Source organism: Cydia splendana, chromosome 25 (genome assembly GCF_910591565.1).
Source record: "Cydia splendana chromosome 25, ilCydSple1.2, whole genome shotgun sequence".
In the NCBI taxonomy this organism is placed as follows: Eukaryota; Metazoa; Arthropoda; class Insecta; order Lepidoptera; family Tortricidae; genus Cydia; species Cydia splendana.
The window spans coordinates 3,538,935-3,564,722 of NC_085984.1; the positions used below are offsets into that span (position 1 = coordinate 3,538,935).

The 25,788-nt window shown below is 36.9% G+C and overlaps 2 protein-coding genes across 2 annotated transcripts in view; both read left to right on the forward strand.

The window, feature by feature from the left end:
* The window catches only part of LOC134802852 (uncharacterized), a 53,398-nt gene extending 49,472 nt beyond the window's left edge, over positions 1-3,926 (forward strand). Inside the window, exons 8-10 of the mRNA XM_063775589.1 lie at positions 1,340-1,421; positions 2,565-2,675; positions 3,510-3,926. Coding sequence (XP_063631659.1) covers positions 1,340-1,421; positions 2,565-2,663 — 181 coding nt within the window. The 3' untranslated portion in view covers positions 2,664-2,675; positions 3,510-3,926. The remainder of the gene's footprint in view (positions 1-1,339; positions 1,422-2,564; positions 2,676-3,509) is intronic.
* A 7,030-nt stretch (positions 3,927-10,956) lies between these two features.
* Positions 10,957-25,788, forward strand: part of LOC134802590 (uncharacterized) — a 144,967-nt gene continuing 130,135 nt past the window's right edge. The window contains exon 1 of the mRNA XM_063775227.1: positions 10,957-11,477. Within this exon, the coding sequence (XP_063631297.1) occupies positions 11,325-11,477 (153 nt within the window). The 5' untranslated portion in view covers positions 10,957-11,324. The remainder of the gene's footprint in view (positions 11,478-25,788) is intronic.

Below are 25,788 nucleotides of genomic sequence, written 5' to 3' on the forward strand. Positions count from 1 at the left end.
AGCCTATGGACGCCTGCAACTCCAGAAGTGTTACATGCGCGTTGCCGACCTTTACGAGCTTGTATTTAACTTGCCCGTGTTAGGGCCATATAACACTTTAAACTCTCGCGTTTTGTACACATATTTAATTACACAAACGGGTCTACCGCGATATAATTTCATTGTTTTTACCTTTAATATAGCGGATATATCTTCGGACCAGTGTACGGATACTGTGAGTGTTGCGTGTCGTGCCGTGGACAATAAACATTAAACTTTAACGGGTAGCTGCAATTTCTTTGTCTACCCCGAACATTTTTATAAACTAATTTCGGGTAGTTTAGTGGTGTTTTATTAATATCTCCGTTGACATTTGTTGGGACGTCAGTCTTTCCGTGACCACAGCTGGTGCAACTCAGCTGAAACGTCGGAATTAAAGGTAAAAACAATGAAATTATATCGCGGTAGACCCGTTTGTGTAATTAAATACGTGTTAGGGCCACTTGCACCATTCACTAACACAGGGTTAACCGGTTAAACTTTCAACCCGGTATCAAAATGTACTGGTAACCATGGTAACTCCAGGTTTAACCAGTTAACCTTGGGTTAGTGGAATGGTGCAAGTGACGCTAAGTTAACGATTTAAGTTTGAGTGGGATAAATCTTGGAAGGTAAATTGTCAAAGGACCATGCGTCAAAATTGCGCCAAAACCAACAGAGTTGAGAGTTAGGTCATTAGATAGGTATTTTTCTGTACTTCATTTCGTTCTATGGGCACTAGGCGGAATTCCATTGCAGAACTAAGAATTTGGTATTTTAGTCAAAATGTCGTCTCCCTTATTACCTAGGCAATAGAGTTCACCGCCGGGCGAGCGCCGCAAATCATTTGGTGTGCTCGCCCGGCGGTGCGCGATCTACCCTGCAGCAATTAATTTACTTACTTGGACTCTATTGCCTAGGTAATAAGGGTGACGACATTTTGGCTAAATACCAATATCTCAGTTCTGCAATGGAATTCCGATTGGTGCCCGTAGAAAAAAGTACATAGAAATACCTATCTAATGACCTTACTCTCATTTCTGTTGGCATTGGGTCCAGGCTCCATACAAAATTGCCCCTGGCCCTTTAATTTCCCAATTCCGTTCGAGCTGAAATTTTGCATACATATGTAAATCGGATAAGAATGCACTAATGTGATGACATTATGGAGCTGATCTGATGATGGGGACAGGAGGTTGCCATGGAAACTATGATAAAACAACACAAACTAAATTAGCCGCTCTTTTCTACTGGCGGAAATGGCTTGACAGAAATACCTCGGCGGAATTTGTAAAATTGAAAACGTTTTTGTATATTGCAGGCGCGTCGCCCGCGAGCGGCAGCAGGCCGCCGCCGCCGGGCCCAGCGGCCTGCGCGACCACATGGGGCTCGAGGGCAGCCAGGTACTCCACACTTACTTACTTACTTATGGGTGGTATTCCATCTTTACACTATCTTTGTCCAATGCTTCCAATCAAAGAAATCGAATATCTTGTCTTGATCAAATTCACTAGAGAAATTTCATCAAATATCACGAATGACATTTAATTCAAAATGGCTACGCAAATAGTATAAAAACTTGGACCGAGATATTGGATAAGTGGAATGCACCTCATCAAAGAAATTTGTTCAAATATTGGATACTGATAACTCAGTGTGATAATCATCATCTCCCTCACGTTATCCCGGCATTTTGCCACGGCTCATGGGAGCCTGAAGTCTACTTGGCAACTTAATCCGAGAATTAGCGTAGGCGCTAATTGTTTTTACGAAAGCGACTGCCATCTGATCTTCCAACCCGGAGGGTAAACTAGACCTTATTGGGATTAGTCCGGTTTCCTCACGATGTTTTCCTTCACCGAAAAGCGATTGGTAAATATCAAATGATATTTCGCACATAAGTTCGGTATCGTCTTGGGTCGTCCCAAGTTCTTAAATTACTCCTATTCTGCTTTCATCACTCATTCTACATTGAAAGCCACCGACGATTGTGACGAATATAGAATGAGAGACGAAAGCAGAAGACTTTAAGAACTTGACGAAAAACGAATGGGATGTATACCATACGATAAATAAATAAATGCGGGTGACTCCCCGCAAGCGATAAGGCGGTATAACGACTAGTTAAACTCATAATAAAATGAGTTATGGAAATCTTCCGCACCCGGCATGCGGGGCCTGTCGACGAATAATGAACGCAGCGTTTGCAAACAGGCACTGCCCGTTTGCAAACGCCAACCTAACAAATAAACCTGAGAATTCATCACTAACACCTAATAAAATAAAGTCCCCCGCCGCGTCTGTCTGTTTGTGTGTATGTATGATCGCGATAAACTCAAAAACTACTGAACGGATTTTCAAGCGTTTTTCACCTATCAATAGATTCTTGAGAAAGGTTTATAATAGGTGTATCATTTTTTAAGATTAATATGTGTAACCCGTGCGAAGCCGGGACTTGTCGCTAGTTATCTCATAAAACTTGAACCTTAGTATTCCTTTATTATTAGTTATGTACTAAGTTTAACACTTGTCTACTGCCGTTTCAGGAAGTGGAGATATTCGTGGGCAAGACCAGCAAGCCATCGAAGGTGCAGCCCCTGGGTGACTGCCGGAGCAACCAGTCCGAAGACTCCATTCAGAGCTGATTCCACTACTAAGTAATTATCGTATTCAAATAATAAATATTATGGCACAATCTTATACAAATGTACCTAATCCTAAAATATAGTCCGACAAGAAATTGTAGAAAATTATCGAGGGCGCCACATTTTTGACGTAAAATGCTTAAACATGGCAACATTTCTTTTCTTTCTAATTCTTTTAGTTCCATTTTATTTAATTTCTACTATTTTATGTCGCACTATAAGCATAGGGCTTGTGTTGTGGGTACAGTTACCTGCAATAATATGTTACACAACGAAGACCGCAAAAGTATCTGACACGATCTTATTTGTAGAGCCATAAGAGTGTGTCACATATTTATGCGGCATTCGAAGAGTTACATATTATTGCAGGTGATTGTACTAGACGACGAAACATATAATCTAAATACTTAAATATATAGATAACATCCATAACTCGGAAACAAATATTTATGTGTGCTTATATAAATATATGCCTTTACCGGGATTCAAACCCAGGACCTGCTTCATAGGCAGAGTAACTATCGACTAGTCTAGGAGAATCATTTTAAACTATAGGGACCGTGCGCGTTGGAGCGTCTGCCATCTTGTGGCCTCAGTCGGAAACATATGTGCACATGTACATTGCCAAAGCGAGTGCTGCCATCTACCGTTCTCGTCGGTACGTTTCCTTGTGCATAGGTATGCCATCTTGTGGGCTACATCGGAAGCATAAACGATACATTTACGCCTCGCGCCAAAAATCTGACGGCTCCTATGCTGCCCCCTATAGTTCATGCACGGGGCCTATAAATCTTCTGACTGCTTGTCTCTGGCTTATTTTTTTTTACGTATTTTTTTTTGTTATAGTGACGTGACGCTGCAATGGAAGTGACGAGCTAGCGCGGATATTTATACTGTACTTATAAATCTTATAATCGGTTTATTTTATAACTTATTTAAATTTTTTACGTCATATTTTATATTTTGTACCAATCCCATGACCCCCCTATGTCAGTATACACTTGTTTTTTGTCCTATTTATTGATTGATTAAATCTTTTGTTGCTGGTGAATGAATTCTTTTTTTTTTTAATTATAAGCAACAGTAAAATATTCGAGGCAACGTTCAAAATTGATAATAAAATTAGTTTAGCATTTAGTATAATTGTATATTTGACGAAATGTAATAAAAATAGATTTTAGGTTTTTTTAATATACTAAACTGACAAGAAAATATGTATATGTGGCTTTAATTATAAATCATTAAACTGTATCACATTTCCTTTTTCGTGCATTTTTAATCTAAATAAGTTATTTTTAGTTTTGCTCAAACAGCTCTATCGAAAGTATATTGGGAAAGAAATATTGTAATGCTTCTGATCTACATATATGCGAAATCTATGAAAAAAGGCATAAAAATACCTTAAACTGGCGCAACTTTGCCCACCTTCCCAAACATTGCATAGCTTCAAAATAAAAACCAGTTATTCTCTTATTCATAAACGCGCTTCAAACCTCAATTAGCTAATAATCGTTTGTTTTTATCTATCTGTTTGACTTATATATTTGTAAGAAAGGGATGAATCAATTTAACTAAAACAGGCCCGTAAATTTTTATGAATAAGGGGGTTAAAAAAGTACCTGGGTCTGTATATTTCCTTCAAATTTTATTCTGTTAATTTCTTTTCATGTCAGACAATGTTTAGCATGGTTGGCAATGTTGAGGAAATTTAAAAATGAGTCATTTTCAAGCAAAGGACTTTGTCGCTTGCCGTAAGGACGCTGTGACAAGTTATTCGTATAAAGATACAAGCAAAGTGAAAAAGTGGTGCCTTTTGCTTGAACGACACAAATTGCCTAATTCTTTTTGTGATAATGTTAGACAGTAAAATGCTATTTACTGTATTTTCATATGCATATATTAAATACTAATTCACCTGCGATTTAGCTGCACTAAATAGCATTAAAACACGATTTTCTAACATAAAAGCCCGCTCCACACTCGTGCGCGAATCGCGGCGCGAAGCCGCGAACGCGAGTGTGGAGTCGATTTCGCAGATCTACGAACTCTACTTCACACTCGCGTTCGCGGCTTCGCGCACGAGTGTAGAGCGTGCTTAAAATGCAAAAGGTGCGTCCAGATCGGCCGAATGCCCGCGAATGCAAATCTGGACGCACCTTTATATCCAGGATAAGCGAGGAAAAAAAGACTATCATGTTTTTATATTAAATGTGTAAAGGAAAGTCCCATTTAGACAGTTCAAGATCTTGTATGCAATATTCGATACATTGCTAACCACAGAGTCATCATCATCATATCAGCCAGAGGACGTCCACTGCTGGATATAGGCCTCCCCCAAAGAGTGCCACAATGACCGGTCTTGCGCCACCCGCTTCCAGCGGACTCCCGCGACCTTTACCAGGGCCATGTTGCATAACAAACTACAACTAATATTACAAGCGGAACTCCTTTTCTAATTTCACTAATTAAAAAAGGAGTTCCGCTTGTAATATTAGTTGTAGTTTGTTATGCAACATGGCCCAGGTCGTCAGTCCACCTTGTGGGGGGTCTACACACGCTGCGCCTTCCGGTACGTGGTCGCCACTTGAGAACCTTTCCGCCCCAATGGCCATCGGTTCTACGGGCAATGTGCCCCGCCCACTGTCACTTAAGTTAACTACAGAGTACCTACAATGAATTAAGTCGATCGAATAGAGTCAGACCAAGAAAAGTCTGCAGCGGATTATAGGGTAAACCCTCCAGTGAATGAACACCCCCCAGTGAATGAACAAAATCACGTTTTTTGTCTAAAATAAGAAATATAGCAATTTCTACCACTTGTCGTATTTTTTTCTTATTAACAACTCTATTTCCTATGCAATTTCAACCCCTGCTAAATTTATTTTCGACCAGTTTGAACGTGACTGGCATTTAAAGTTTACGTATTTCTGGTTTTGAAGTTTTGTATGCAAAAATTATATCCCAGATAAGAACAGTGTACGTTTGGAGCAACATATGAAGTGCTTATTTAATGTTTACTTGTACAAAGTTTGGTTATTTGGTTAGATTAAGAGTTAAACCTTCTACAAATGTACACTTTGTCGACGTATTATGTGATTAAGTCTTTATTTTTTATAGTTCCAATACTGGCTTATCAAATGTTCTGAAACCAGTAAATGAACGGTGTGTTCATTTACTGGTGTCGTCTAGATATAATTTTTTTTCTAAATTTATGTGTAAACGAATTGGTATTGAGCTTGTTTTTTTGTGATCCTGCATAGAAAATGATTCTGATTCTTTTAGCCAGTATTGGAACAAACAAAATTTCTATAGTCCATTTACTGGATTTTTCATGCCTATGTATGAACAATACAACATTTGGGGTGTTCATTTATAAGATTTCTACTAATTCTATGTTTGAACAATGTAACCACGAACAATGCAATGACAAGTTTATTATTTTAAGCATTATTTGCTAATCCTAACTTTTTTCATCAGAATATGCTGATTGTTTCTTGTTTTAAAGATTGATTCTCTTTTTCTTAATAATATGTAATAGGTTCTGGTGAATAACCATCATTTTATTACATTCTAATCTATTTGAAATCAATATGGAGGGGATAAAAATATATGAACGCTTTCGCTATACCTACTAAAATAGAGCTGGAAACGTTTATAGTGTTAAAAATGTTTTTTTAAAGCTGATTAAAAATATCTAAATGATGTTCATTCACTGGATTTTGCGGTGTTCATTCACTAGTTTTTATGTTCATTCATTAGGTTTTTGGGTACTTTTTGATAAATTCTGCTATAACTCAAAAACTATGAAAGTAATAAAAAATCGCAGAAATTACTTTCTTATTTATTAAATGAGGATTCATTAAATTGCAGATAATTATTGAAATTATTAATGAATGCTGAGAAATGATTTTTCAAACTTGGATAATTCCTTAAGTGTTCATTCACTGGAGGTCTTACCCTACAGCCCGCGCAGTGCACGTGTTATTTTAAACGTCAAACATCTATGAAATTATGACGTATAATTGACACTACACTGCGTCTGCTATCAAATCCGCTGCAGACTTTTCATGGTGCGACTCTACCTCAATGTAACGAAAATCGCATGCGAGTACTTGAACCGTCTAATTGGGGCTTAACACATGGGGCTCTCTGTTCGTAGTCGCTTACCTCTACAGAGCGGAAAAACGCTGCAATCGGCTACGAGCGTAGCGCAACGAAAACGTTGGCTTAGAAATCTTAGAATCAGAAACAAGAATAATTCTTATACATTTAGGAGCAGAAGTATCTAAGCCGGCGAGATGTTCAAAATGATTAAAAACGCGATTTTTGTTCAAATGTGACTGTTCCAAATATGAATATTCAATTAGAATTTTGAATCGACCTTTAGTCTAATCTTATCATCAGGGGACAACCGAAACTCGATAACTGTAAAAAAATATTTAAACAAAAGTCAACCTTGTTTTATTACTAGTACGGTTCACTATGGCTCTGAACTTGTGGTAGTAATGAGTTTTGGTCATCTGACATAACATTCAACAGAGAATGAGACAAGTATATATTATATCAACTTTAAACACTTTCTAAGATTAGAGTAAGTAGTGAAGTCACAAACACTCTAAACTCACAATTTTGTATATACACCGAATTAATCGAATGTCTTATGAAATTATATGTAATGTTAATATTTCGTTAAGTTTTGTACCGTAAATGTGTGTATGGATTACTGTTGACGATCTGTATGATATGGTAGGGCTTGCATGCAGAAAAGTGATAGTCAGACCAAGCTAAGTCCGCAGCGATTTGGATAGCCCAGACTGTGCAAGTGTTATTATAAAATCTTATGCGAAATTAAGACGTTTACTGGCATTCTGCTGTCACGGACCACTGACTAGAACCAACAAGTAAAAAACATAAACTAAAAGTAACAGCTTTCATTAGATGGTGCTGATGATGAAAAATGATTGAAAATGAGCTGATAGAGGGGATGACTTCAACTTAATACAAAAAATATACATTTAATACCTTTAAACGAGCAATTCTTGTTTATTTATATATATTTCGGGGATCTCGGAAACGGCTCTAACGATTTCGTTGAAATTTGGTATATGGGGGTTTTCGGCGATAAATCGATCTTGCTAGGTGTTATCTCTGAGAAAACGTGCATTTTTGAGTTTTTATACGTTTTCCGAGCTCTCCCAGATATACTATACAATAGCAATAAGTAGCTGTCAAATTACATATAAAAATTGCTTGAGCTGTTAAATTCGTAATGTTCAATAGCAAATATGTTATCACGAAAGAATAATCCACTGTTTACTTAACAACATAGAATTATTTATTGAATGGCGTAATAAAACATTTGGATATAACAGGTTATTTTATTAATTACCCCTTTACAATTGGTGACGTTTTCAACCAAAAGGTACCACATTGTCGGTTGTCTTGTCAATAAGGTTGATTTCAAATTGAAGCCATATGGAAATATCACCTTATTGACGACCGACAATAAGTACCCTTTTAGTTGAAAATGGCACATTTATAGTCTATACTCAATCATTTATTGCACTTAATCAGAGGGGCTACCGCGAAAACCGAAATTCGCAAATTGCGGGGATCTTACTCTTTTACTCCAATGAAGGCGTAATTAGAGTGACAGAGAAAAATGCCCGCAATTGACGATTTTCGGTATTGGCGGTAGCCCTACAGTGGCGGATTTGCAGTCTTTGCTGCCCTAGGTACAGCACAGAATAAATAATAGTACTACCGTACAGAAAGGAAACTTCCTACAAAACCGAAGTTTGACAGCGGTTCAAGGTCGAATCATGCTGTCCCTTTCTAATATATGGCTCTATCCCTTTCGGCTATTTAGGGTTGTCAAAATTCAAGTGATTATCTTATCTGTGGTCGTGCACTCAAAAGGAAGTCAAGTGCTGCCAACCCTAATAATTGCTCGGAGCAATGCTGAGCCGAGCGGAGCCGAGTTTGGCCGAAGTCAGGAGTTTCGCACCCCTGGCCCCAGGCCCTTTAGCCGCCCCATTCTCAGCACCCATCATATTGGCTGCATTTCGAGTTATCATCAGCGAATTTTTTGTCACCCCTAAATATCTTGCCGCCCTAGGCCCGGGCCTACTGGGCCTTAGGGCAAACCCGCCACTGCACATAAAAGTTACACAGGGTAAGGTGGAATATAAATATAATTATTGATCGCATTATGTATGTACCCTGTTGGGCGCAGCAAATCAGGAGAAAGGCACTTACCGTAAAATGGGGTGAGTAGGTGCAAAACTGACATTCAAACCTCGATAATATTTTATTTTTACATATGCAAATTGAATGGTTTATATAATAACTGTTCCGGACGTTTGTATTTTATTTTGGGTAGTTCCATTTCATAACTTTGACGATAAACAGAAAATCCCACCTCACCCCATTTTACGGTACATAATAAAATAATCTCTCTGTACAACTATCTCATAGATCTCATAGATAGTTGTACAGGGGGCCTAGCCAAGTGACAATATATCGTACTATCGAAACGAAAATAAATAGTACAGCGATGACTGCTGATGACATAATTAACGTTTTACAGTATATATGGCCGTTAAAATTTTCGACATTCGCACGTGTAGTGCTACTTTACCGCAATAGGGCGGTAAAGTAGCACCATATGTACTGTAAAATAATCATAATTTATCTTTGTGTCGGAAGCCGGTGTTGCTCGAAGTAATTTAAGTTTCATATGGCGTTTTTTTTTCAATATAATATAAATCATTTATTTCGAGTAACTTTGCAGACTCATATATTTTGTTAGTATGTACTTATAGCTATGTTAGTGTTTACACTTATTATACAGAAAAATAAAAATGTTTCTAGAAGTACAACATACCAATTAAGTAGCGTTTATACATAATAAGTACTTCTAGAAACATGCATGTCATCACAGTGCCTCACATATGTATTCAATGATTGTCATCAATTTTTTATGAAGGAGGCAAACGAACAGACGAACCGCCTGATGGTAAACAATAACCGTCGCCCATGGACACCTACAGCACCAGAGGGTTTGTAAGCCCCATCATCATCATGTCATATGTGTGTTATATGGAATTTGCTTTTTGCTTCCAACTCATACGTATAATAGATAAAAATAATAATGGTCCGACTAACGTTAGATATAGTAAGAGACGCAGCTATGCACTAGAACGAGATCGAAATATATGCCAGTGCAGCTCTTGCACACAAAACCGAAGTTTGACAGCGGTTCAGGGACGAATCGTGCTATCCCTTTCTAATGTATGGCACTATCCCTTTCGGCTAGTTAGGGTTGTCAAAATTCAAGTTAATGAAGTGAGAAAATAATTAAATTAAATAAAGTTAAAGTAAGGACCCTAAGCACGAAGAATTTCACACACTGACTGCCTGTTACTATCTCCGTCCTGCACGTGCTTAATTATATATTGCTGTCCCGCCGATGATGCCGGCGGTGAATGCCACTGCACTGTTCGATTGAGTGGAAGGTGGTTCGCAGTACGTCTGTTAAGGACGCAGCTATGAGTGAGAGCGAGAAAGAGATAGACGGACCGGACCAAGGTAGCGGTCTAGTACGCCCGTCTGTTAGGGCTATTACTTGCTACATGCGCCGTGTGCATACTTGCATACCAGATAGGACAATTTTTCGCTCAATCTGATTAAATTGTCAATATGTGATTTTGACGTGTAATCTCTGATTATATTATAAATAAATGAGTATGAGTATAATTTCGCGATGTGGTTGCAAAAAAATTGGCTTGCTGATTCTACTTGATTAAGAGTTAAGAGTCTGAGCGGAAAGAGAAGACGTGGAATATAATATCTTTTCGCGAGGTCTACAGCTCACAGAGCCACTAGTATATTCTAGTGTCGAAAATTGATATTTTTCATCCGCACTTCCGCATCTACTTATTTGTATTTTCATCGGTCATAATCTTACAATCGAAACAAGTGGGATCGGCGAGTCAATTTAAATTTGCGTCCACAATACAATTAAATAGTCAATTTAATCAGATTGTAAAAAATCTATCCCGTCTGGTTCAATTTGTAGAATGAAACGTAAAAAAAGGTGTTGTCTATGGTTCATACTCATACGGCTGTATGGTTAATTATCACTGGCAACGATATGAGCGCCATTGTAAAAACGAAACAAAATGTCTGTGGTTTGAAGTGACAAATGGCGTCAACACACTATTTTATAAAATTGTGTTATTTAAAAATACAACTTAATTAATATAAAAATACAGTAAATAAATATACAATGATTAAATTGAATGTTTAAAATATATTTTGTAATTAATTACGTTTATAAATAATTAATAGACACAAAATTGCTACAAAAGTTTCCGCGTGTTTCCTTCCCGCGCACATCGTGCTAGGTGGAAGTTGGTCATGGTCGTCCGACAAACGGAAAGCCGCCATGATGGCTTTCTGTAAAGTACGCCCAATATGTAAAGTTTCGTTACGGTTTTTCATTAATTGTGACTGAGTGCGTGCAAAAATTAACCATGGGAACGAACTAGAGTGTGTTAAGTTCAGTTTACGGTCCTTTAGGACCTCCTGGAGGAGCTATAAAGTGTTTTATTAGTGCATTTTTGTGTCGACGCTAGCGTGTTTTGTTCTGTCAACAAAATGTCGAAGCTCTCGTTTAGGGCGAGGGCCCTGGATGCGTCGAAGCCAATGCCCATATATCTCGCCGAGGAGCTTCCGGATTTACCGGACTACTCGGCGATTAATCGTGCAGTACCTCAAATGCCCTCTGGAATGGAAAAAGAGGAGGAATGTGTAAGTATTTTGCGCATTTAGATATCCATTGAAACTACTGTGTGTCGGCCATTATGTTTATGTTGCGTTTTCTTACCGCTAGGGGCGTTTCACTATCAGAAAAATATTATTTGTCGAATAAATACTACATTGTATGGTAATGCGTCTTTATATCAAATAAAATGTATTTATGGATTTTATATATTAGCTTAGACGAAACTTTACTTCTGTCAGTCTGATACGTCATATAAATACAATGTAATTTTGGCGCGTTATCACCACATGGTTGCTATCAGTCGTAGGTCCAATAAAAACATTAATTGCCGATTTCTCGTTCATTTTAGGGCTTAGTAAGCCAGTTTTTTGGCATAATCGAGACGAATAAGTCTAGAAATTTCTGGTAAATTGCGACTGCTAACGGATCGGTCTGTCATATGTTATTGTTTACTAACAACATCGTACGCCGGTACGCTATGACAACATGCATTATCAATTATTTTGATTATTCCATTGATTATATTAAACATATTATTGTGGAAACAACATTGTTTACACATCCGGAGCATAAAATATTTTTCTCATTTATTTGCATTTAGTCGTTTTTGTTCTATTTAATATTAAAATCGACAGTGCTTGTTAACTTTCAGTTCAATATTTTCAATGGTAATTTTACTGGCATACACATGAGAATATTGAGTCTGGCGAAGATAAAACAATGTTATATTTATATTTTACTAACACTGAGCCTTACACAGGTTTTCCTTTTAAATCTAAACAAATGCCTTCTCTTAAATGTATTTACTGTTAAGAATATTCTTTATTGTCACTTGGCCAAATCTGGTTTTGCCAAATTTCTTACCTTTGTACCACAGACATACACCAGTACAGAACCCTCTAAACCAAAATGATAATTGATGGTAGAAAATTCTAATCTAACTTAAATTGAAGCATCTCTCATCCTGATACATTTTTTATTTTCATTTATTTGTTGTTTGTTAATGTATGATTGTCATCTTGGCTAGGCTCCCTATAGTCTGTATCTTTAGGTATTTAAATAAAAGTAAACAAACAATTTGTTATGTCATTTATTGGTTAACAGGCCAATTACAAAACTGCCTTGATCAGTTACTGAACGACCTTTGACTTTAACCTACATTATTTGATCATGTAATGTTTTCTTCTACCCTCAACTGGCTTAAGGAGCCATGCGGGTAGATTTTGTTTACTTTTATTTTAATACCTAAAGATACAGAGTATAAACAGGCTAATATACCGGGTGTTGCCTGTAACACGAGCAAAGAATTAAAACATAGATTGTACTCCTCAAACCGTGACACTTTTGTTCAATAACTTTTAAAAATTATGAAGTATTTAGACTCCCTATTTTTAAATATTATCTTCAATGGACGCCATCGCCACGCCATATCATTGTGATTGACGTTGCTTGTCACGCATTAAACATAACAAAATTCGCAATACATTGCGTCTTAGAATAAACTTTAAAAAGTCGCTGAACAAATGTTGGTCAGTATGAGGAGTACAGCCTACAGTTTAATTTTTTGCTCATGTTACAGGCCACACCCGGTATAGGTTTTGTGTTTTCTAGCAATCTTAAGACTTATGAAGATTTCATCAATTTGATAACTTTATAACACCCTGTTTTTCTTTACTTACATGTTTAAAACATGTTTTTAGTTATAGGTTTGGGTATTCTACAAAACATGATGATCATATATTATTACTATATATGATATTGTGTGACTAAAGTGTGACCTTATCTAAATAAGTTAACGCATTCACTGCCAGTTGGAGTGGCCTAGGAACAAACTTGTATGAGGGTGGACGCACAGTGCGTTGGGGGCAGTGAATGTGTTAATTGGTTATTTGCCTGATTAGTCAAATCAGTTCCTTTTGAACAGTCGAATGATTAGCTACTATGGCATTTATATAAAAAACATTACAAGTGACGTCACAATCAAGTTAAGTACCAACTTCACAAGTCTTTAACACTTTTAGTGCCAAGAGCCCCAATTCGAATACAAAATGAACCCAACTATCGGGTTCTTGGCACTGACAGTGTTAAGGTTCTATCTGATTTTTCAAATAGAGATTGTGTTTTCTAATCATTTTCTGGTGCTTTATTTTGTGCATGGTGTGAAATAATGGTATTATTATCAACCACCTCTCTGATCCAATTCTCTCATTCTTCATGAATGATTTTTACAGAACTTCATTGTTTACTGTATGGTACATTATTTTGCCAATATTCAGTAAACTGACCTTACACAAACATCCTGTCCCTGTAAATAACACAGATATGTATATAATACACAGGCTTAGGTATGTAGGCGCATATAGTAAACTATAAATAGCTTGTTATCAGTGAGTCATGTAATCTGTGAACATTGATACGTCAACAGTCATTACGCGGAGATTGAGTCGCGGCACTAAAACCAGGGTACCTACCTAGCTACATCTAGTTGATGATGTAATTATCTGTTTGTCATTTCATGGGTATCTACATCTTAGAACTACATATTACGTTATTTATAGGGTCGGCAACGCGCATGTAGCACCCCCGGAGCTGCAGGCATCCATAGGCTACGGTAACCGCTTACCATCAGGCGTACTTGTTTGTCACCGACGTGGTGTAAAAAAACCGTTACATGCTGTTTTGCATGTTCGGAGTTTATGAAGTATCATTGGTGGGGTTCATAGCATGCGTTTCCATCGGCTTGCATAGTTTTAGTAAAAGTTGAGAATGGTTCTTTATTTATTTAACCTTTATTGCAAAGAAACCTTACAGTACTAAACGCACACTTAATGTCCTAAGGTAGCTTTAGCTCATAAACGTAAACCACCTTAGGCTTGGCTTCCCTGTGAATATTTTGCGCACCACCACTGCTAAATTTTTTTTTTGCAATCGCTTAATACATATTTTAAAACCCAACTATCCTGCTCAAAAGTGTCTTCTGAGGAAACCGGCTCATGTTTGATTCATATTATTCGTTTCAGACGACATTACAATCATTGGTGAATTTGAATGACCTTCAGTCTTATTCATAGGCCACTGTGGCCAAATGTGGCCAATTTAAATGCGACAGATGCCTAGATTGGGCTGTAGTTAGCTTTATCTAGAACTCGTTTTAGTCTAGAGAGTCTAGATTTCTCTAGCCTGGCAATTGTAAAGCAGGTTTTTTGTATTCAGTGGTCATGAATTTATTAAGATTCTATCTAGGTACCTACATATTATTTTTATTTTTAACAAGCAGAATCGTCTGCGAACGATGCTATTAAGCTTAGAATAAATTTAAAAGTGAAAAATTACTGTTTGGGTGAGACTTGAACTCACAGCCTCAGGATTTGGATTTGGGTTGCTGGCTATGGATGAGGTCTTGGTGGCTCAAATGGCATAGCGCTGGAGTATCTATTCAGAGGCCGTGAGTTCAAGTCTCACCTAAGACAGTAATTTTTCCACTTCTATATTCCTACCTATTAGGTTTGCTTTTGTTAACAGCAATAGGTCCGCTCTAATTCGTAATTTTTGTTACTATTTTTTTTATACCACATCGGTGGCAACTGGCAAACAAACATACGGGCCGCCTGATGGTAAACAGTCACCGTAGCCTATGGACGCCTGCAACTCCAGAGGTGTTACATGCGCGTTGCCGACCTAACTAACTAATTCGTAACTTGTACAATTTGTATGTGCTTCAATTTTGGAACGTCTATAACCTATCTGGAGTTATAATATCATTGGTAACTTTGAATTGTTTGCATCTATAGTTTGTTTTTTTTTAGCATTAGAAATAAGGTAAACAATCTTGATGTGTATTTTTATTGAAAAACACGTTTTAAAAATAAGTCACGGCAAATATGTAACAATTATAAATCTAATATGATCATTTATATTCTTCTGCTTTCATAAATAATAGTTACTGATTTATAAAAAGCGTTTTTCAATTAAAAGACATGTCAAGATCGCTTACCTTCTTTCTAATGCTAAAAAAAAAACGAACCATAGTGTACCGTCAGTTTTTAGTCTAGCCAGTCGTGACTTAGTTGTGGGCGGGTAACGACGCCTACTCTACAGTCACGTCTCAGAGATTTTTTGTTGAGAACCTTCGGTCGTTGGCTGTGTTTGGTGTGTTGGCTACTCTACAGCTAGTCCATGCATCTCTACTCGTAAAATATAACCGTTTAATAACGAAGATTGATATTACATATTACATATTCTTCTTTCGCGATTATGTCTGGTAAAATAATTATAGGTGTGTTCTTTTGTGTATTGTTATAGAATAATAGTTCAAATAAAGTCTCTTTAGTGTGCAAAACAGTAGGTTAAAACCTTACTTACTCTCGAGCAAAATTGGAATTACTGTATTAGGGCCACCCCACATCTAGCGTCCCTCGAGCGGCGGCGTCTACAACTGTATGGCCGACGTCGACGCAACGTCGACGCAACGTCGACGCAACTGCGCAGCGACGTCATTTTCCATAGCGCTGACCAGACGCCGACGCTCGAGGGACGCTAGATGTGGGGTGGCCATAGAGTTGTGTTTTATCGAATGAATACAAAAGAAAACAATATTAGACAATAGATATTGTTCTGAATTTGAGATTTATTCTTGATATAGTATTATTGGATTTACGAGTATTTTCCTCCAACTAAAATATCCTCTTATTTATTTTATTATACATAAACGAAACAAAATGCCCGAAAATAAATAAAACCGACTCTATTGTCAACAACTAGGGCTTATTTTCCTTTGCCGATCTGTATCCTGCGTTCGGGTAGCTAATGCTAATTTCGTTTTTTTACTAAAGCTTATTGTTCAGAACAAAATCAATGTAGGGTAGGTACACTGGTATGTACAGTTGCCATCAGATATATCGGAGTCGCGGAACTGCTCAAAAATATCTGAACAATTGAACATGTACTCTAACGCCTTGACAATAGAGGCGAGTTCAGATATTTGTGAGCACCTTGGCCGAAGTTTGCAATTTACAAAGTGTTTGGGAGATGATACTAACTTGTACAGCCGCCATCAGATATATCGGATCGGGCAAGGTGCTCAATAATATCTGAACATGCGGTTTAACGTCTCTATAATAGAGGCTTTGTTCAGTTATTTCTGAACACCTTGGCCGCTCCGATAAATATGATGGCGAATGTACTAAGGGAGTAACAGTGTAATACCTTTTTTTTCTTACTTAATAAACTTTTTATTCTAATACCTTTAAACGAGGAATTCTTGTTTATTTATACAATATATATATTTCGGGGATCTCAGAAACGGCTCTAACGATTTCGATGAAATTTGCTATAAGGGGTTTTTCGAGGGGATAAATCGATCTAGCTAGGTCAAAACGCGCATTTTTGAATTTTTTTTTTATGTTTTTCGAGCAAAGCTCGGTCTCCCAGATATTATATACATTGTATAATAGCCGTTAGTGTTTTCCCATTATCTTATCGTATTCGATCTTATCTTGTAGAACATAGAAATTCGATTGATTGTTTGAACGAATTATCGATATTCTACTATTGTGACGTTCTATTATACCAACCCGTATTTTTGCTGATTCACTCTATTCAATAAAGCTTTATTACAATTACAGTCAGCCGCAGTGACTAAGCGAGCGAGGTGTTCAAAATAATCTGAACACGTTATTAATCTCTTAACATCCAGTTTGTAACATTCAGATCATACCTAAAACGTAAAACATTTCGTTTCAAAAACTCAGCTATTTAAAAAGGCTTCGTCACACAGGCGCGTTTTCCGGGCGGGGCGTGAGCGGGACGCGCCGCTTTTACATATAAAACGCTCACGCCCCGCCTGGAAAACGCGCCTGTGTGACGGAACCTTAATAGCAGCTACATCCCGCATATTGAATATTATTATTTTTCCACCTTCTATGTTAAAATGCTCAATAAAACCTGTAACAATCAATATCACCAATAACACCATGTAGGCATCAATTAGACGCCCTAACAATATCTGCGAACATGATAGGTTAGAGAATAAATAAACACGTGGAGCGAAAAAGCATATAACACCAGCCAACGCAAATTAAATCTTAATGCCAACGTCATAAGGACTAACATGAGTAACATGTCGCTTTGAGTTTAAGCTGACGAGCATTTTTACAACGATATAAAAGTTTTCTGTAATGTAATTAAAATTAATAGTAGGGCGACCCTTGAGAGGGAGTAAAGGGACTAACATATTCTTAGGGTTCCGTACCCAAAGGGTAAAAACGGGACCCCATTACTAAGACTCCGCTGTCCGTCTGTCTGTATGTCTTTCTGTCACCAGGCTGTATCTCATGAAACGTGATAGCTAGGCAGTTGAAATTTTCACAGATGATGTATTTCTGTTGCCGTTATAACAACAAATACTAAAAACAGAATAAAATGAATATTTAAGTGGGGCTCCCGTACAACAAATGTGATTTTTTTTTGCCGTTTTTTGCGTAATGGTACGGAACCCTTCGTGCGCGAGTCCGATCCGCAATTGGCCGGTTTTTTACAAAAGCCATCTCTCTTCTAGCCTATTTAAAAATGCACATCCACCATTGAATCGTTTATGGAGTTATATCCTTTTAAAACTGAATAAGTTAGGTGTTACCCTGCTAAATTGTATCTTTGTTAAAAATGTATATTAACCATTGAAACGTAAACGGAGTTGCGCCCTCTTTAAAATAAGCAAGTTAGGAGTCACCCTCGCGTTGTATTTCATTTTAAACCCGCGTGACGTCACGGGTGACGTGAGATTTACTTATACGGCCCTCTATTTACATAAAAGTAATGATAACAGGTACATATCTCAAGTTAATAGCTTTTTTATTGTAACCTAACAATAATTAGTAAATTAAAAAGGCTACAAATATAATGACCACCAAAAAATACTTTGGTACCCTAAATAAAAAAATCATGCTTACCAAAAAAAATTACTGAACACCAATAAAATAAGGCCTAAAAATACAAAAGTACCACCACTTTAATTACGACTGCACTTCAAATTGTATTCAAATACCAAATATATTGAATGATCACCAAAAATCATTAATGATCACCAAATCTTGAAGACCAAATTAATGCGATATTTTCACCTAAATAAACCACTATGATTACCATACATCGTTATCGCGGGAGCAAAAACAAGCCTGTCACAGAACACATGTAACTGAACGTCCGTTTTGTAAAAGTGGTATATTCTGCCTACACATTTTAAACCTCTAAGATGTTCTTCATATCTAGCATGAAGTTTTCGCAGGAAAAGGTCAATTAAACTCGTATTTCACTATGTAAATGCCTACCTATAAGTCAACTTGTCAACTTGAAAACCAAGTTACCAATGTATTTAATTTTTTATATCAGTATTTACTTCTTAAAGTATTTTATGTGATTTTAGTAATAGATGACCACACTTTTATTTAAATTCGATTCTGCTACATTTTGAGCCGATAGGTACATAAGAACGTAACTCAATAGGAATGTCACTTCTGTTATTATTTATTTGTCATAATCTTTCACTACTGCCAAATCGCTGTTGCTCCCGCGATAACGATGTATGATGATTACCAAAAAATTTATACATATTACCAAATAAAGTAAACTGATGCCAAAATTACTAGCCCCTCCTGCTCAACCCCCCGTAGCCCGCACCGCATACCTACCTAACCTAATCTACTTTTCTAGTAGCATTTCGTTATGCTACTAGAAAAGTAAGTTAAACTGCTATCAGTTAAGTGGGTTAGGTTAGGTTAGCACTGCGACCCATACAGAAACGAAATGGTACTAGAAAAGTAGGTTAGGTTAAGTTTCAACTGTTACCCATACAGATACGAAACGCTACTAGAAAAGTGGGTTAGGTTAGGTTTGAACTGCGATCCTTGCAGAAAAGAAATGCTACTAGAAAAGTGGGTTAGGTTAGATTTGAACTGCGACCCATACAGAAACGAAATGCTCCTAGAAAAGTGGGTTAGGTTAGGTTTGAACTGCGACACTTGCAGAAAAGAAATGCTACTAGAAAAGTGGGTTAGGTTAGGTTTGAACTGCGACCCTTACAGAAACAAAATGCTACTAGAAAAGTGGGTTAGGTTAGGTTAGAACTGCGACTGTTACAGAAATAAAATGCTACTAGAAAAAGGTGACGAAGTGGATTAATTAATTTAATAGGATAACGATATATTAAATGATTGCACATTTTTAATTAAAATGTGGTTACAATTTTGTGATCATTTACTATTTTTGCGTTTACAATGATTATTTTGGAGCCATTTGCTTTAATAGGATAGCAAGATTTAAAAATTTGGTTATCATTTTACATTAAAATGGAGTTCTAATTTTGGTGGTCATTTACTAAAACATTTCGTTTCAAAAACTCAGCTATTTAAAAAGGCTTCGTCACACAGGCGCGTTTTCCGGGCGGGGCGTGAGCGGGACGCGCCGCTTTTACATATAAAACGCTCACGCCCCGCCTGGAAAACGCGCCTGTGTGACGGAACCTTAATAGCAGCTACATCCCGCATATTGAATATTATTATTTTTCCACCTTCTATGTTAAAATGCTCAATAAAACCTGTAACAATCAATATCACCAATAACACCATGTAGGCATCAATTAGACGCCCTAACAATATCTGCGAACATGATAGGTTAGAGAATAAATAAACACGTGGAGCGAAAAAGCATATAACACCAGCCAACGCAAATTAAATCTTAATGCCAACGTCATAAGGACTAACATGAGTAACATGTCGCTTTGAGTTTAAGCTGACGAGCATTTTTACAACGATATAAAAGTTTTCTGTAATGTAATTAAAATTAATAGTAGGGCGACCCTTGAGAGGGAGTAAAGGGACTAACATATTCTTAGGGTTCCGTACCCAAAGGGTAAAAACGGGACCCCATTACTAAGACTCCGCTGTCCGTCCGCTACTAGAAAAGTGGGTTAGGTTAGGTTAGAACTGCGACTGTTACAGAAATAAAATGCTACTAGAAAAAGGTGACGAAGTGGATTAATTAATTTAATAGGATAACGATATATTAAATGATTGCACATTTTTAATTAAAATGTGGTTACAATTTTGTGATCATTTACTATTTTTGCGTTTACAATGATTATTTTGGAGCCATTTGCTTTAATAGGATAGCAAGATTTAAAAATTTGGTTATCATTTTACATTAAAATGGAGTTCTAATTTTGGTGGTCATTTACTATTTTTGGGTTTACAATGATTATTTTGGTGTCATTTTCTTTAATAGGATAGCAAGATGTAAAAATTTGGTTATCATTTCACATTAAAATGGGGATTGAAATTTGGTAATCATTGACTATTTTTGGGTTAATAATGATTATTTTGGTGTCATTTCCTTTAAAAGGATAGTAAAATGTAATAAAATTGGTAATCATTTCACATTAAAATGGTGTTATAATTTTGGTATATCATAATTTTAGGGTGGTAAAATAGATTTTTTTGGTATTAAATTTTATTAAATCTGGTGATCAGTTAAATAGCAGCCAATTAAAAAACCGGACGAGTGCGAGTCGGACTCGCCCACCGAGGGTTCCGTACTTTTTAGTATTTGTTGTTATAGCGGCAACAGAAATACATCATCTGTGAAAATTTCAACTGTCTAGTTATCACGGTTCGTGAGATACAGCCTGGTGACGGACGGACAGACGGACAGCGGAGTCTTAGTAATAGGGTCCCGTTTTACCCTTTGGGTACGGAACCCTAAAAACGTTTGAAAAAATATGTGCAATATGGAAAACCTTCGCTTTGGTCATTAGTTAAAGAGTCGGAAGGGTTGTGTTTATGTTTACTCATTTCCTGCCCTGTTGTTACTATACGAAGGCGCGCTGCAACGCAGCATTCGAATTTGGTGTGGGAGAGAGAGGTAATGACGGTCTTATCCTTTTCTTCTTCTTCTTCTTCTACCTAGCGTTATCCCGGCCTTTGCCAGGGTCCACTTTCCTCCACTTTGCGCGATCCTGGGCGTCGTCTCGTGTGAGCCCGTTGACGCTAATATCCTTTTATTATAAATAAATAATGTTGTTGTTGTTAATGTATTTTGGTTTTTATCTTTAAATATAAAATGCTCAATTTTCAACATCTCACTCACTTATTCCGTTTCATATGTCGGCAAACATCACAATCGCCGTGATAACGCAGTGACGCAAGAAAAGAAAAGCTAGGAAACCGCCGCTAAGTGTGCCAGTGACGAATCGGTTACATTACAAAACTATTGTTATCTTCTTGCTGTTACGTTTGCTGAGATGTACGATGTGCTTCTTTATAATATTTATTGCAAGATTTATATACAATTTAAGATTTATATTGCAAGTATTCTACATATGTGGCTTTCCATCAGAATTATTGTTGGAATTTCAGATAAAAAGGGTCCTTGTTGCGCTTGAAGCATAAGGAATCTTCTGTGATGGAAGCCACATATGAGTATAATAAATATAATAAATAAATATTATAGGACATTCTTACACAGATTGACTAAGTTACACAGTAAGCTCAAGAAGGCTTGTGTTCTGGGTACTCAGACAACGATATATATAATATATACATACTTAAATACATAGAAAACAACCATGACTCAGGAACAAATATCTGTGTCATCACACAAATAAATGCCCTTACTGGGATTCGAACCCAGGACCATCGGCTTCACAGGCAGGGTCACTACCCACTAGGCCAGACCGGTCGTCAAACCCCATATATTTCCCACCCTCGCTAGATCGTTTTATGCCCACATATGGGTCGAGCTGTGACATAGTTTTCATGTCGGGGAAGCGCCCGGGGGATAAGCAACACGGTTACCATGCAAAGATAGAAACCTTCTACATTCATACCACACAGTACTACGCTTTATGTTACATATAAACCTATATACCTCGTCTTTTTCGGATACGTAGGTAAATGTAAAAAATAAGAGAAATAAAACGTTTTATGGTTAGGCTTCGCAAGCAATTATTATGTAGCCCACAACAGACGAATCTAATGACTCCTACATTGTTATCCGTGAAACGGTGTCTCTATGTTGTAGGCCGTGTTGTATTGTAGTAAATAAAAAGTGTTATAGTGAATAAGGAAAGGTGTTTTGTACTAGTATATAAGTTGTTGTATGACTTGTATGTAGTTGTGTTATTGTCAGGATCAGGACGATATAGCACTCTTGTTGTATCGTCCTGATCCTGGGATTCAAAGGCCTCTTTGCACTCCAATGGTCTGATACTTTACTGTGAGCGTATAAAGGCATTTATCTATCAATATTGCTAACTACTTTAAATAAGAAACATATACATACTAGTACAAAACACATTCCTTATTCACTACAACACTTTTTATTCACTACAGTGTCAAAGACATATATTAACATAACCCTCATTCGGCAGTCGGGTAAAAGAAAGCGATAGCAGCAACTAGGATCATTCCAAGGGTTAAAGTTGTTTATTTCGTCGTTCGTTGTTTAACTTATTTTTCCTGTTTACATCAATGACTGTTTTTGGAGTCCAAAAAAGAAGTTATAGTTATATATAATTTTGACATAAACATTATATTCAATGCATGTATTAGAAACAATATATTGTACGCCAAATACTGGCCGATGGTGACGCACTTTATGTAACATAAACATCATTTCCATTACTCACTTTCTGACAATAAAAGATTTGTATATACGTACATCCCACAATCCTAATCCTATTGTATTATTTATCTATATATATATATATATATATATATATATATATATATATATATATAAATGCAATACAGTATAATCCTGGCTTCCAATTATGGATAGTTATTACAAATCTTCTTGCTAATTAGTAATTACATTAGCGATGAGCGAGTAATTACCAATATTTATAGGCCGTGCCCGAATTGTTAGCTCAATAGAACTAATAGGTATAACTTTTATCAAGAACAACAACCACAGGTAGTATACAACTATACAGTACACTGTGTTCGGCTAGTGAATGGAATATCATACCCAGTATCAGAAACATCGAATTACCTAATCCCAAAATAGCGAGCCAGACGAGGGGTGTTATCATGGTAACGGCCTCAGACTCCGGCCCATCCGTCTCTGTCGCTCTAACGACACACCCCTGCGTGGGAGGGAGCACGAGGTCGCATTATCGGGCTGTTGAGGAAAATACATTGTTTATTAACTTATTTAATGCGCTATTATAAGTTATGAATTAAGTAGAGACACGTCTAATGAAACTTTGCTTAAAATAGTTTATTAAAGAGAAATGTTTGTTAAAATATTTAAAATGTACAAGAAGATAATTTAATACCTGTGTTGCTTTTATGAAGTCTGATCACGAATGTATACTGAAAATAAAATTTATATTTATAAAATATTAATCTCCTGTCCAGTAGAAAAATCTGCTAACGACGTCAACGCATTTAATTAAAAATAATATGTTGTTCGTGTCGTTACCGAGGCAAGTCGCTTTTTCAACAAATTTTTATACACTTATATTTTTTAGCGTTGGAGGTGACAACTTAAGTTGAAACACTATTTTAAGTTGTTTAATTTTACTAATTTAATTATCATTTCAATTCAAATATTCGAATGCAGGTGCAGAAAGGGTCAACGTTCCCATTACGCACGGAACCCTGCATAATTTGCCAATCTCTTCGGAATTGCCGCGCCAAATCGCCGGTTTTATCCCCAAGTGTATAATGTCACATGTGATTGTGTGTGTCAGGGGCTTGCGATCTTCTCCGAATGCGAGAATTGTCGAAAATGATCCGATCTGTTATGGTGTTTTATTGATGGGGTAAACGAGTTTTTCTTTTAGAAGGGTTCCACTTGGTCCTACCGAAGACATATATCACAGATTCTACGGTTTGAAGACTTTGAAGCAACTTGGTCCTACTGAAGACATATATCACACACACACATAGATTTTACGGTTTCAAGTTTCGCGATCAGTCGTTTTGTAGGTATTATGTACTTAAATATTAGTGCCATTCTCAACCAACAGGGTACTTATTGTCGTATTGTCAATAAGGCGCTGTTTCCATATAGCTTCAATTTGAAATCAACCTTATCGACAACCGACAAAGTGATACGTTTTGGTTTGATAACGTCACATTAATCTAATCTTTATGTGGGTCACTTATCACCTATATCACACAATCATAATTTTAAATACCTATTAGGCTGTTTTTCGAAAGTACTTTGCCTTATCAGCTTATCACTGTCTTACGTCGCCAAGTACGAGTACGTAGACAAGTACTAACCTTACTGTCATTCATGAGAAACATATCAACACTTGTCATGTGAAATTCGACAATAATTCTGTAAACATAAGGACTAATTTGCGAGTGAAACTACAGAAGTATGTGCCTCTTTATCATTTTGAATGGCATGTATTTCAGAGTCATACCTATTAAACTAGGCTTTTATTCTTTTATAGTGTAACGATCATGTGAACCAGGGTGCCTAGCCTATATGCCGATCGTTCGCTTCTTTATTAGCGATTTATATTAGAGTCACAGAGAGACAGAAAGCGTTTCGTTGACGTAGCTCAAACGATTGGCATCTTGGCTAGGTCCCCTTTTATCTTATCTCAAAACGCATGGCCCTTCATTTAGATTAACTAATTTCGCAAACACATCTCACTTTAACATTTTTGTAAAATCAACTTTATGTTTACTGTAATAAAGTAGAAAGTCCAATACACGCAATAATGTTACTAGGTCGTTGAGAAAATTCCTTGCCTCACCACTCTCAGAGGAATTAGACTGAAGTAATCGAAAAAGGTTTCTAATTCGAACGTAATTTTCCGCCCTGGAGTTTTAAAACCGGCCAAGTGCGAGTCGGACTCGCGCACGAAGGGTTCCGTACCATTATGCAGAAAACTGCAAATAATCACGTTTGTTGTATGGGAGCCCCTCTTAAATTTTATATAAAATTTGCAAACAATATTTTTTTTTTAACGCGAAATCTATTAGCCAATAATATATTATGCTGAAGCGATCGACATCAAAATCAAAGTGACATGTTATGATTTGGTTAGTGGAAACCGTTTTCTCCCGAAATGGAAATTGTATGAAAAAAGTACCCTTTGTCAATACTCAGTAGCTAATATTTCCCTCTTAAGCAAGCAAAAAAGCATATTAACCAAAGTTGCAGGGAACAGTGTATTGCATAATGGCGTGTTATGCGGGAAATCGTATTAAAGGTGATCGCATTAAGCTGGTTATAGTTACCCTGTACAACAATAACATACCTATTTGCACAATTGGACTTGCACATAGTGCGTGCATGTTTTTTATTAACCTACTTCTGATA